Source organism: Thalassophryne amazonica, chromosome 17 (assembly GCF_902500255.1).
Source record: "Thalassophryne amazonica chromosome 17, fThaAma1.1, whole genome shotgun sequence".
NCBI lineage: Eukaryota > Metazoa > Chordata > Actinopteri > Batrachoidiformes > Batrachoididae > Thalassophryne > Thalassophryne amazonica.
This window is the reverse complement of record NC_047119.1, coordinates 58809315-58823991: the sequence shown is the minus strand read 5'-3', so window position 1 is coordinate 58823991 and position 14677 is coordinate 58809315. Positions and strand designations below refer to the sequence as shown.

Here is a 14677-nt window from a genome sequence, read left to right as displayed (position 1 = left end):
AGCAGATGACCGTCTCATTTTAATACTAATGAGATTTAATATTAACAGTTTTCTATGTCACAAGAGCAGATGCATATGAAATAAAGTCTGTTAGATATCACACATTGAGTGATAAATGATAGTGGTCAGTTTGTGTGTGGGATGGTAAACTTCAGAGTGAACACTGCATTTATCCATCTCTCACAGAGACATTGCATTTATGAGTGGTTTCAGTTCTGCACAGAATACTCGAGAGAAAAAAGGGTTTATCTATTTAGTTCTTGAACAGGTGGATCGGGGTTTTCATGGCTTATGGTGCAGGCACTGTCTGCTGCCTCGTGGTAATACAGCTGCACTGGGCCTGACCCACACCACATTTTAAGACAACACGTCCATTGGTGCGCAGATGCACGTAAGTACACAAAAATGACATTTGCATGGGTTGGAGACTACCAGTGACACATGGACTGCACTGTGCACTGCTTTGACCCAGGTATAAGACATGGCTCTTGGTAATTTATGTAACTCTGAAACAGTAAGTAGTGACTAGTCATATATAAATGTTTTTGAAGTTTAAAAACTCTTTACTGTAAACCGAAATAAGCATATGAAATAAAAGTAAAATCTTTGTAATAAATAGAAAGAGGAGTGAAGGGATGAAAGTTGTTTGAGAGTTCATGTGTACTGTAGTTAACAGCGGTTGGTTTTGTCATTTGACCTGACACTATTTTCATCGAGGACCAAACACTAATTAAGACTAAATAAATTGAGAAATACATAAATCTATAAATAAATGTATTTTTATATTTTATTTATACGTTAATTTACATGTATTCATACTTTAACACATGCACTTGCAAATTTAAAGATTTACTTATACTTTAATACTTGTTTTTATACTTTTATCCATTTGTTCATACTTTTGTACATGTATTTATACATTATTTTATTTTAGTCTTACTTCATGTCTTGTCTACCAAAGGATAAAAGAAATGGAAAAATGAAGGTGGGGCGAGGTGGTTGTTATTTAAAAAAAAAAAAAAAAAAAAAATCCCCCAAAGCCGAGTGAGGGAATTAACATAAAGGGTTGTATCTACAACCCCTGGCAAAAATTATGGAATCACCGGCCTCGGAGGATGTTCATTCAGTTGTTTAATTTTGTAGAAAAAAAGCAGATCACAGACATGACACAAAACTAAAGTAATTTCAAATGGCAACTTTCTGGCTTTAAGAAACACTATAAGAAATCAAGAAAAAAAGATTGTGGCAGTCAGTAACGGTTACTTTTTTAGACCAAGCAGAGGAAAAAAATATGGAATCACTCAATTCTGATGAAAAAATTATGGAATCACCCTGTAAATTTTCATCCCCAAAACTAACACCTGCATCATATCAGATCTGCTCGTTAGTCTGCATCTAAAAAGGAGTGAACACACCTTGGAGAGCTGTTGCACCAAGTGGACTGACATGAATCATGGCACCAACATGAGAGATGTCAATTGAAACAAAGGAGAGGATTATCAAACTCTTAAAAGAGAGTAAATCATCACGCAATGTTGAAAAAGATGTTGGTTCACAGTCAGCTGTGTCTAAACTCTGGACCAAATACAAACAACATGGGAAGGTTGTTAAAGGCAAACATACTGGTAGACCAAGGAAGACATCAAAGCGTCAAGACAGAAAACTTAAAGCAATATGTCTCAAAAATCGAAAAATGTACAACAAATGAGGAACGAATGGGAGGAAACTGGAGTCAACGGCTGTGACCGAACTGTAAGAAACTGCCTAAAGGAAATGGGATTTACATACAGAAAAGCTAAACGAAAGGCATCAACACCTAAACAGAAAAAAAACAAGGTTACAATGGGCTAAGGAAAAGCAATTGTGGACTGTGGATGACTGGATGAAAGTCATATTCAGTGATGAATCTCAAATCTGCATTGGGCAAGGTGATGATGCTGGAACTTTTGTTTGGTGCCTTTCCAATGAGATTTATAAAGATGACTGCCTGAAGAGAACATGTAAATTTCCACAGTCACGGTGCGGCGGCACAGGAAAAACACCTCCGTGTTGATAACCATTTGTAAAATCCAGGCGGCTTTTGAAGGCTTTCAGTGGAGTGAGTATATGAGAAATTGTTTAACAGCTGGACATGTTCCAACTTGTCCTTAAGGCTTCCAACAGAGGTGTTTTTCCTGTGGTGGAGCGTTGCGGCGGCTGCAAGCCGACGCTGCAATCCGCCCGCACGTCTTTCATTAAAAAAAATCTCCTTTAACAGTGGAATATCCGGATAAAATGCTGAAACCGACTTCTTCTGAAACTCCTCTGTTCTCTCACGACGTCCTGGATCAATAGAGCCTGAAATGTGGAGGTTTTCAGCTTGAAACAGGCTGACGACGGCGCCTGAGAGCGTTGCGCGACGTCTCGCACCGTGGGAAGTCCTTAAAGCGACAGTATCACCTCAAAATCTCTCATCAGCTGTTAAAATTTTTACCGAAAACCAGCTTAATTTTTCGAACCATGTCCACTTTGATGTGTCTCACAGGTTTAGAAAAAATTTTGATCAAACAAAGCGCCAGTCTCTCAGCAACTTCTCAGATAAAGGAATTCCGACGAGGGGCTGGACGACTCCTCCCACAAGGAGTGCTCACAGGTGAATGACGTCACCGACAGGCGTGGAAAAACTCACGCATGCGCACGAGGGTTCAAGCATGTCTGACGTAAAAACATATGAATGAAATCCATATAGTTTTGGAAAAAAATAAAAAGGACCTATACTTTATGGACAGCCCTCATATATATATATATATATTGGGGTGGGCAAACATAAAAAATCTTAATCGCATTAACTCAATGACTTTCTGTGATTAATCATGATTAATCGCATGGTATATGTGAAACCCAAAAATGAATTCAAAAGCCGCTTAAAAGCACAGCTTTATTTGAAAATGTAAATGAACATTGCATAAATTTGAAAATGTAAATTTCAACTGAAACACACTAATGAAATCAAATATAAAACCACTGGCAGGTCATTTGTTATCCTGTTTCATATCAAAATAACAGTATTCATGTCCATGACTAAATGTACTAAAACAGATACGTCACAATTGTACACATACCACAATTTGATATGTGTACAATTGTGATGTATTTGTTTTAGTATATTTAGATTTTGTTGTGATTTGGCACTTTATAAGCCGATGAAATTGAATTGAAATTGAACATTTTATTGAGTCTTAAAGTAAATAATAAATATGAATTTGGTCACTGGATCCTTAAACTTTGTACATAATGAACTCTACATGGTGAATCCTTGATCTCTGGACATAAATAGGAATAAACAAAATCTGTAGTTTTTGTCAAAAGCATTTCCTTTCAGACATTGGCATGAATGTGTTTCCATATATCTGAGCTGAGCTTAGAGCTGCTGTGCTTCACTTCAGGATGTAATTTGAAAAGAAAATACAGCACGTTTCATTTTGGGAGGAAAAAAAACGTTTTAGTCGATTGTAGTTTCTTGTCTGTATTACATTTGGAAAGAGGTGTCATTTTATTTAAAGCGGCGATTCATTTTGAAGTTATTAATTCCGACCGGACTCTGTCTCAGCCGCGCAGCGTTTCGAGCTGTGTGAATGGAACGGAGGACGATTCTCGTTTCTTGACAGCAACAAGACCAGTTAGTGACTTTAATCCACACAAAAGTGACTGACGATATTTTAATGGCTTTGCGAGGGGTTAAGAAGCGGCTTGCCGTTTCTGAAGAGCAGTGAATCAAAGAACCAAAGAGCTACTGGATCGAAGCATTGCTTCAATGGTTCATGGTTTCAAAGTGGAGCCGCGCTGCAGAAATAGTTTATTACAGACCAAACCCTGAATATCCGACTTTATTTGTACGTCCGTATGACTCTGAAACTCGGAAAAATCCGTATCATTTACGGACTATAGGTTGACATGAAAACCACCGAAAAGCTGTGTTCACCGCGGGGACACGTTCGGCTATTCGAGATTATTCAAGATTTTTTTTTTTTTACCGATGACGAACGATGCGTAAAAAAAAAATTGACCGATCCAAACCGGTCTGGATCCGGGCCTGATCCTGTAGAACGTTGTACCGAAAATGTCCATTCAAAAGTTCGGCGTCTTTCTGCATTTTGTTTTGTTGTGAATTGCATAGCCTGTACTTTTCTCGATCCTCATGTCGTTTTCTGTGTGAACTCAGCTATCAGCAGGAAGCAGCAGCATAAGCTCGCCCCCGACTGACGCTTTCAAAATAAAAGGCAACGAGCAACAGTCATAAAAGGCTAAAAAAACAAACAAACAAAAAAAAAAAACCGTATATACACTCAACAAAAATATAAACGCAACACTTTTGGTTTTGCTCCCATTTTGTATGAGATGAACTCAAAGATCTAAAACTTTTCCACATACACAATATCACCATTTCCCTCAAATATTGTTCACAAACCAGTCTAAATCTGTGATAGTGAGCACTTCTCCTTTGCTGAGATAATCCATCCCACCTCACAGGTGTGCCATACCAAGATGCTGATTAGACACCATGATTAGTGCACATGTGTGCCTTAGACTGCCCACAATAAAAGGCCACTCTGAAAGGTGCAGTTTTATCACACAGCACAATGCCACAGATGTCGCAAGATTTGAGGGAGCGTGCAATTGGCACGCTGACAGCAGGAATGTCAACCAGAGCTGTTGCTCGTGTACTGAATGTTCTCTACCATAAGCCGTCTCCAAAGGCGTTTCAGAGAATTTTGCAGTACATTCAACCAGCCTCACAACCGCAGACCACGTGTAACCACACCAGCCCAGGACCTCCACATCCAGCATGTTCACCTCCAAGATCGTCTGAGACCAGTCACTCGGACAGCTGCTGAAACAATCGGTTTGCATAACCAAAGAATTTCTGCACAAACTGTCAGAAACGTCTCAGGGAAGCTCATCTGCATGCCCGTCGTCCTCATCGGGGTCTCGACCTGACTCCAGTTCATCGTCATAACCGACTTGAGTGGGTAAATGCTTCACGGATGATGCGAAGGAGATGTGTTGCACTGCATGAGGCAAATGGTGGTCACACCAGATACTGACTGGTACCCCCCCCCCCCCCAATAAAACAAAACTGCACCTTTCAGAGTGGCCTTTTATTGTGGACAGTCTAAGGCACACCTGTGCACTAATCATGGTGTCTAATCAGCATCTTGATATGGCACACCTGTGAGGTGGGATGGATTATCTCAGCAAAGGAGAAGTGCTCACTATCACAGATTTCGACTGGTTTGTGAACAATATTTGAGGGAAATGGTGATATTGTGTATGTGGAAAAAGTTTTAGATCTTTGAGTTCATCTCATACAAAATGGGAGCAAAACCAAAAGTGTTGCGTTTATATTTTTGTTGAGTGTATATATATATATATATATATATATATATATATATATATATATATATATATATATATATATATCCATCCATCCATTTTCTTCCGCTTTATCCGGCAGCAGCTCAAGCAAAGCCGCCCAGACTCCCCGATCCACACACACGTCCCCCAGCTCCTCTGGGGGAACCCCAAGGCATTCCCAAGCCAGCCGAGAGATGTAGTCCCTCCAGTGTGTCCTGGGTCTTCCCCGGGGCCTCCTCCCAAAAAACGTTTTCATGTTGTCATTATGGGGTGTTGTGCATAGCATTTTGAGGGGGAAAAACTATTTATTCCATTTTGGAATAATGCTGTAGTATAACAAAATGTGGAAAAAGTGAAGTGCTGTGAATACTTTCTGGATGAACCGTATGTATAAATACAAGCATAAATGAATAAATAAGTGGGTATAAATATAAATAAATGTGAATGAATAAAATGTAAAGTTATTACAGTATTAATAAATTATACATTTGTGTATGGAAGTATTAATAAATAATAAAATAAATTTGCTGACATTTATTTATTTATCTGTTTATTTCTACATTTATGTATTTAGCCTATCTGTTTCAACTTAATTCATGTTTGGTCCTCCATAGATTTAAGATATTAAATGTGGATTTAAAGAACCCAGTCAGCCCACAGGCTCAATCAGTGATGGATTCTGAGTCATGTGTCGTGTCCTGTATCAAACAGCTTTCTGCTGGAAGGTCAGGTGTATCTCCTCCCATGAGAGGCATCCATCTTCCAAGTGAAAACTGGAGAACTGGAAAATTGTTCAGTAGTGCTGGTCGGGCCAGTTTTTGGGTGACTCCAGCAGTGTTGTTATGCAGCTGAGTCCACTCCATCCAAACTTGTACCTTCATGAGCCAAGTCTCGAATGAAAACAAATTCAAATTGATTCTGAATTATTGTTTATTGGAAAGAGCAGCTTTTCCCAACCAATATTCAAATGCACATGTACAAAAGTAACAGTCACACCGCCTTCTTTTTTTTTCTTTTTTTTGAAAGACTTGTAGCAATCACATAATATGAGCATGTGTAATGCAGAGTTCTGCTTGTAAGTTCTCTGCCTTCAGTCTCCATGATGTTGTGTTCTTGATGTGTGACAAACGGTGATGACACAATGATGAGTGGAAATGTTTGTGTGCATGCGTGCGTACATGCATGGTGTGTCACTTGTATTGTGAGGGAACATCAGGTGTAACATTTTGGTCATGTGTCGTGTTTCTCCGGATGGGATCCAGCATGCAGCTCCCTCAGTGTTGAGGACCCCAGCAGCTGGAGAAGGCCCAGTGGATACCCACAGTTTGCTTGGTTGTGGCAGATAGCTGTTTACATTCGGAAGGTGAGGATGGACTGGTTGTTTGCCTGGGTGGTTCCCATTGAAGACCCAAGATAAGTAGTGTGACAAAAGCGATGGGAGCCTCGAATCAAGCTAAGAGTCTACACTACAAGCACATCTTGATTGTTTCATTTCAGTTGCATTTTGGGCATGTGCAGAGGCAAAAATTGCAAAAATTGTGACTCTATCAAACTACTTGTGTACCTGACTATCAGTGGTGGGCACAGTTCATCTAATCCAATAACAGATAATTATCAAAGATAATGTTTTTGCTAGCGGATTAGCTTTTCAGATAAGTTTTAAAACCATTATCAGACCATTTATCTTCCGATAAATTTAGTTCCGCTAACTTTCAATCCGTCAACATTTTTTTTTGCTGGTAAAGTGAGCAAAGTTTAACGGTCAAAAATGTTTGTAAACCCTAAAATAGAAATGTTGCGCTGTTACAAAATTGACTGATTTTAACATTATTTTATTTTATTTCTTTGTGGCTGACAGGATAATTTATTTGCCAAGATTCGGTGGGGGAGAGTTGCTCTCACGGCACAGCTGTGTAGGGACTTTTCTTCACTGTTTAGACACTGTTTTGGATAAAACAAAAAAAAAAGAATGCTTTATTTCTTCAGATGAATCCCACTGAAACTAACAGATAAGAATTTGTATTTACTCTGCCAATCACTGCATTAATGGACGTATTTCGGGTGTTTAAGCCGCAGGGTTCAAAGCGTGTGAAAAAAGCAGCAGCTTTTCAGTTCGTGTATATAATACCAAGATAAACTGAGACTTCTAATACTGTGTTTTACTGCTTTTAAAAGATGATGGCAGTGTTTGGTGTTTTATTTTTTTATTCATTCATTTTTCGTGCATTCTTATGTTTGTGATCCTTGAATTTAACCAGGAGCGAAAAGTGAAAGTGAAACTGCTTTATCAGTAGTTGACAGTGTAATCTGATGTGGCCGCATCCAAATCAATACTAAAAGTTATCGGTTATCTGTAAAGCTGCGTTCACACCGGGCGCGACACGAGTGACTGCAGCCACAGGTTGCAATGTAATGTAATTCCTATGTAATGACATGTTTTGGCGCCAAACCACGCAGCGCGACGCGATGGAACGTGAATGAAGCGACGCGAGTGAAGCGATTTTGAGTGTTTTGCGTGTTTGTAGCGCAATATTGCGTTGCGTCACTTCGTGCTGCCCTCCTCCCAAAGTTGAAAAATCTTAACTTTTTCATCTCTTCGCGCTGCGATGACCAATCAGGGACTGAATATGTAGTGGCGTGGAGATGTCTGGAGTTTGACTGAAGATGTGAACATGTCCTGTCTCTGGTAGCAGCCTGTGAGCAGGACTTATGTCTCTTTTGTCCTTTATTTCACAATTATAACAGAGTTTTTGGAGTGAGCAGCAGCACCACAGCAGCGGGGAGCAGAGTTTCTTTTTATTTTTATTTTACGTGCGTGCGTGAGGGAATCGTCCATGGAGATTATTTTTCTTATTAACTACACAGATGTATAATAAAGCAAATGGTGACTGGTTTCTAAACACAATTATGACAGTTTTTTTGGGAAAGAGCGAGGAGCAGCCTCACAGCAAGCAGCGGAGTTTCTTTTTCTTTTTCTTTTTTCTTTACGTGCACGCGCGAGCGAATCATCTGTGGAGAATATTTTATTAATTAACTACACAGATGTATAATGAAACAAATGGTGACTGGTTTCTAAACACAATTATGACAGAGTTTTTTGGGGGAAGAGCGAGCTGCAGCAAGCAGCGGAGTTTCTTTTTTTTTTTTTTTTTTAATTGTTTACATGTGCGCGCGTGAACGGGACAGTTGGTCCTCAAACTGGGTCCCGCAGAGGCGGAAGGACCGTTGAAAGCAGCCGTCATCCAGATGCAGCTCCTGCAGCAAATAATGATACTCTGTGTATTGGGAGCTTTTCACAACAACTCGCTCTGTGTGATCAAGGTCCATCATGATGACTTGATGCCGAGTGGAATGGAAGCTCCTGCTATTTGATGATGCACCGGGGTGAATTTTCGCAGCGAAAGTCCACCCAAGCAGACCGACACACTGGGCGAAGGAGGCGCGTCCGTTGCCACGCGACCCCCGCAAATTTGTAGTGTCTGATCGCGCCCGGTGTGAACGCGGCATAATAAAGATACATTTTTTAGCAATTTATCAGTTTAGCGTCATAAAAGATAACTTTTCAGTTATCGGATTCATGGTTATCGAAGCTAACTTTGTGGTTAGCTGTGCTCACCAGTGCTGACTATACATGTGGAGTTTGATGTCTGAGTTTTGTATTATACATATATATACATGCATACATTTTCTGTACCCACTTACTCCAATTAAGGGTCATGGGGGTTGGAGCCTATCCCGGCAGTGATAGGGCGTGAGGTGGGGTATACCCTGGAGAGGATGCCACTCTATCACAGGGCCACATATAGACCAACAAAGACATTCACACACCTATGGTCAATTTAGAGTCACCACTTCACCAAACCTGCATGTCTTTGGATGTGTGTGGAAACTGGAACACCCAAAGGGAAGCCACACAAACACTACACAGAAAGAATCAGGTGGGAAACGATCCCACGATGTTCTTGCTGTGAGGCAATAGTGCAAACCACTAAGCCATTGTGCCGCCCTTGTAATTTGGTATTCAATCTTAATTGGTTTAATAGTTGCTTGATTTATTGAATATTTTCATTGTTTTTCAGCTCCCTGCCAACACACTGGGGTTGTTTAGTGGTGGGGAAGGACTAGTTCCCACCCTGGTCAGGCCAGACACCCCACAGCTCCACACAGATGGACAAACAAGGAGCCATGAGTACAGGCAAGGTCAGTGGGCTAAAGCCACCCACGAAAATAGTTCGTTCAGCTGGGCTGCCATCAAGGACATCGCCATCTTCTGGTAAGTATTTGTTATGGACATGCTAAATAATGGAGTAGTTTAAGCAGAGGTGCTATCAGTGTATAAGGGCAGGTTTATGCATAAGGTTTTCAGTGAAAAGGGCAGTGCAATGTCACTTGAAGCCCTGCATGATATTGTGGGATTTGACCACTTCCGGGGACAGTCTGCCATTACACACCATAAAGTTAGCATCACTTCACATGGAAAAATGGTGTACTCTTTTGTTTTTGGCTGCCATCACTGAAGTATTTGTGAAACTGCAGTTTATTTCAGTTCCCAGTGGAGAAGGGAAGACCAGGCAAATGGGAGAGGTCATGCCAGTAAGTTTTAGCCAGAGAAGCTGCGTTCTCTCGCCTGCACAACCGCCTCAACCTGTTTAAGCTCTGGGTCATAAACAAATCACAACACGTCCTCATTGTCACTTTTTGTTTGCATTTTCACTTTGTTTGCTGTGTACTTTGCACAAAAACTCAGAGAAAGCGCCATGTTTCTGGTGGGGACAAATGAGGGCTGTCCCCAGAAGTAGGGTGATTGCATCATATGCGTCATATTTTAACCTTTTAGTGCCCGGCCTCAAACGAGACTGCGCTGTCCAAGTGCCACAAATGCTGATTTGACCAAATTCATCAAGTGGAAGAATCCATTTTTATTTCTGAGTTGGTTGGTTTCCATTCTGGAACTTATTTCCTTTGCTTTATCCTACATGGAGAGCAGCATTTGTTGACATTTTTACACTGCTCCAGAAGGAAGTTTCTTTTGCACAGATGTTTATAGATTTCCAGAACAGGTGACCACTTACTTGTGTTTTCATATAAAGTCTTAATGCAGTTCACACAGAACAAATAGAGGTTAATAAAACATCATTCTAATTACAGGTACTCCAAAGCCAGTTCCTCCCGAGAAGTCTCCTGGAGGTGTAACATCTCCAACTCAGGATGGAACTGCAGACTTTCAGATTGGAGAGCGAGTCTGGGTCAATGGCAACAAGCCTGGCTATGTTCAGTTTGTTGGGGGCACACAGTTTGCCCCTGGACAGTGGGCAGGCATTGTACTAGATGATCCTATAGGGAAGAATGATGGGTCTGTGGCAGGGGTCCGCTACTTCCAGTGTGAGGACGGGAGGGGGATATTTACAAGGCCTTCAAAACTATCCAGGACAGCCCTTCCAGAGAAGGAAGAAAACGGGGGGAAGACCAACATACCACAAGGAACCCTTGCAGCCAGCGAGTCTGCACCAGCTGGTACTACCTCAAACGGTAACATCTGTTGTTTATTCGTGAGAATACTGACCAATGTTGATACGTCATTTCTTTAGTGCTTTAACAGTAATGTTGATTTGATGAACTGTATAGTATAAAAAGACCTGTTACTTTTGTCATGTCAATCCTATAAGCAAACTGAAAGCTATATTTGTTGTTCAGCTCAAGGCATCGTCATAAAGACAAGCGGATCACTTAACCGGGCGATCGCATCCACCGAATCAGTGTCCAACATCTCAGACACAGAGTCCATGAAAAAGAACAAAAGGGAGCTGAAGCTGGGAGACCGTGTGCTGGTAAGAGGTGTAATATCTGAAAGTACCCTGATTTTTAAAACAAAATGATCACTTATCTGAGAGCTTCGGAAATCAGAGCATAAAACAATGACATCTTCGATTGATTTTTGTATATATATTTTAAATATTACCTACGTGTAATATCGGTTTTGTGTGTAGGTTGGAGGTACCAAGGCAGGGGTTGTTAGGTTCCTGGGAGAGACAGATTTTGCCAAAGGAGAATGGTGTGGAGTTGAGCTTGATGAACCACTTGGCAAAAATGATGGTGCTGTTGCAGGGACCAGGTAAAGAAATCAACACTATATCAGCTTGCATTTCTCCAGGGCTAAACATTCCACTCTGTTAACATCATCCTACAGTATGATGTAAAGAAAGAAGAAGCTGTCACATGCTGCTTGCTTTCTTCTCAGATACTTTCAGTGCCTGCCCAGATATGGTCTGTTTGCTCCAGTCCATAAGGTGACCCGTATCGGCTTCCCCTGCACTACACCTACCAAGTCCACGAGCTCCCGGAGGAAGTCAACTTTCAAGAGGAGCCCGAGTGCCTCCTCCGTCAGTTCACTCAGCTCTGCCACCTCCTCAATCAGTTGCAAACCCAGCCGAGCAGGACTGGTGAGAGCCAGTGTTTTGGTTCCACACTTCAGTGTTCTTCCCCATTAACTAATCCTTAGATGTTCATCTATTGTACCTTATTTTGTTGTATTTTAATTGATTGATTGATTTGTATTCGTATAAAATGTAAACATGTGTAAAGTAATACAGTATAAAAATGTATTAAATAAACATAAATATGAGGTCTGTCAGAAAAGTATTGGACCTTTTTATTTTTTTCAAAAACCATATGGATTTGAATCACGTGTGATTGCATCAGCCAAGCTTGAACCTTCGTGCGCATGCGTGAGTTTTTTCACGCCTGTCGGTTCCGTCATTCACCTGTGAGCAGCCTTTGTGTGAGCAGTGGTCCACCCCTCTCGTCGGATTTTTCTTGCGAATAAATGTCTGAACGATTTGGAGCTTTGCTGCATCAATTTTTTTCCAGAAACTGTGAGAGACCTCCAGGTGGACACCATTCGGAAAATTCTGTTGGCTTTCAAGGACGATTTTATGGGCATTACACAGATTAATGAGTGCTCCAGCCGGTTTAAAGACCGCCCACAGCTGCTGAGAGCGCGGCGCGCTCCGAGCGCCGATCGACAGGCTGAATCAACCAGATCATTTCCAAAGTGAAGGCTTTGTTGATCCGGGGTGTCGTCTGACTTACACAAAAATGGCAGGAGACGTGGACATCAGCACTTTTTCGGCACATTCCACTGTTACAGGAGTTTTTTCATGGAAAGAAAAGCAGACGGATGCGCCACTGTGCTGCTCATGGCGCGGGACAAAACCACCTCCGTGTTGGTCTCACAGGACGGCTTTGAGATGGATTTCAGACGGCTGTCGGTGGGTTTTCAGTCGTGTGACTAACCGAGAAATTGTGGATGAGCCTGGACATGCCAGAACATGTCCTGTGAGGCTTCATCATGGCGTTGCTTTGCGCCATGCGGCTCCACCGCGACGCGTGGAATTCCTCCGCACGTCTGTCTCAATGTGCCGAAAAAGTGCTGATGTCCACATCTTCCGCAAGTCCTGTGCTAGTCAGAGGACATTCCGGATAAAACACAGCGTTCAGTTTGGAAATGAATGGCACATTCCACTGTTAGAGGAGTTTTTGTCATGGAAAGAGGAGCGGAGGAATTCCGCGCATCGCAGTGGAGCCGCATGGTGCAAAGCAGTGCCGTGATGAAGCCTCACAGGACATGTTCTGGCATGTCCAGGCTCATCCACAATTTCTCGGTTAGTCACACGACTGAAAACCCACCGACAGCCGTCTGAAAGCCATCTCCAAGCCGTCCTGTGAGACCAACACGGAGGTGGTTTTGTCCCGCACTGTGAGCGGCACGGTGGCGCATCCGTCCGCTTTTCTTTCCATGAAAAAAAAACTCCTTTAACAGTGGAATGTGCCGAAAAAGTACTGATGTCCACGTCTGCTACCATTTTTGTGTAAGTCAGACGATGTCCGGGATCAACAAAGCCTTCACGTTGGAAATGATCTGGTTGATTCAGCCTGTCGATCGGCGCTCGGAGCGCGCCGCGCTCTCAGCAGCTGTGGGCGGTCTTTAAACCGGCTGCATCACTCCTTAATCTGTGTAATCCCCATAAAATCGTCCCTGAAAGCCATATTAATTTTCCGAATGGTGTCCACCTGGAGGTCTCTCACAGTTTCTGGAAAAATTTGATGCAGCAAAGCTCCAACTCGTTCAGACATTTATTCGCAAGAAAAATCCGACGAGAGGGGTGGACCACTGCTCACACAAAGCCTACTCACAGGCGAATGACGCAACCGACAGGCGTGAAAAAACTCACGCATGCGCACGAAGGTTCAAGCTTGGCTGATGCAATCACATGTGATTCAAATCCATATAGTTTTTGAAAAAAATAAAAAGGTCCGATACTTTTCTGACAGACCTCGTATATTGGGTAACACAAAAAAACATAAACGCTTGTTTCCATTGTGGCCCAACAGGAAATAAAACACATCAACATAAACAAACAAAGACAAACATAACTGTGAAAAGGTCCAACAAACAAAACACAATTGGTTTAATAATAAATAAATTGACTATTTTCTAGTTGGGACATCTTGCAAAATAAAAAGTGTTTAACCCTGTTTTAAGATAAGGACTTTGAATCACAGATTCTGATATGACTAGGTAAATTGTTAAAAAGCTTAGCACCGGTTTACATAAAACTGGAAGCACCAAAAGATTTAACATGGGGAACGACTAGAGACAAGTTGCTGGACCGTGTGTTCATACTATGTTGGTCAGTTGTGAAATTAAAAGAAGAGAACAGATAATGAGGAGATTGGTTATTTACGATGTTAAACAGATGATTAAGTTTTAACTGTTGAACTCTAAGCTCCACTGGTAACATATCGACCTGTCTGAATTCAGCTGGACCTATATGGGTCAGAGGATGAGCGGAGAAGAGGAAACATAATTTTGTTCTGTATAATCTGTAACCACCCCTGGTTGCGCTTGGTCAGGCCATCATACCAAGCAGAACTAGCATAATCCAAATGACACTTTAATAAGGCTGACATAAGATGTTTTTTTGTATGTTGATCCATATCTTTGGCCTGTCTGTATAAAAACTTTAATTTTGCATTGGATTTGCTGATCACTTTATCAGCTATCAAATCACCGGATAGGGTCTGGTGTAAGTCCAGACCAATGTATTTTACACAGAATTTACTGACAATTTTGTTGCCAGCACATGATACATCTACAGTGTCATTTACCAGGTGTTGTTTTTTGGACAGTATCGATTCTGTTTTACCAAGATGGAGCGACGGTTTGTTGTCAATCAGCCACTCTCTAACCGACTCGAGTTCAGAAGACAGGGTTTGCTGAATG

General features: G+C 41.5%; 1 protein-coding gene across 1 annotated transcript in view; it reads left to right on the top strand.

Annotated features, from left to right (window-relative positions):
* clip1b (CAP-GLY domain containing linker protein 1b) overlaps nucleotides 1–14677 on the top strand; it is an 89090-nt gene that overhangs the window by 5284 nt on the left and 69129 nt on the right. The window contains exons 2-6 of the mRNA XM_034191435.1: nucleotides 9474–9667; nucleotides 10543–10923; nucleotides 11089–11222; nucleotides 11382–11506; nucleotides 11633–11834. Coding sequence (XP_034047326.1) covers nucleotides 9562–9667; nucleotides 10543–10923; nucleotides 11089–11222; nucleotides 11382–11506; nucleotides 11633–11834 — 948 coding nt within the window. The 5' untranslated portion in view covers nucleotides 9474–9561. The remainder of the gene's footprint in view (nucleotides 1–9473; nucleotides 9668–10542; nucleotides 10924–11088; nucleotides 11223–11381; nucleotides 11507–11632; nucleotides 11835–14677) is intronic.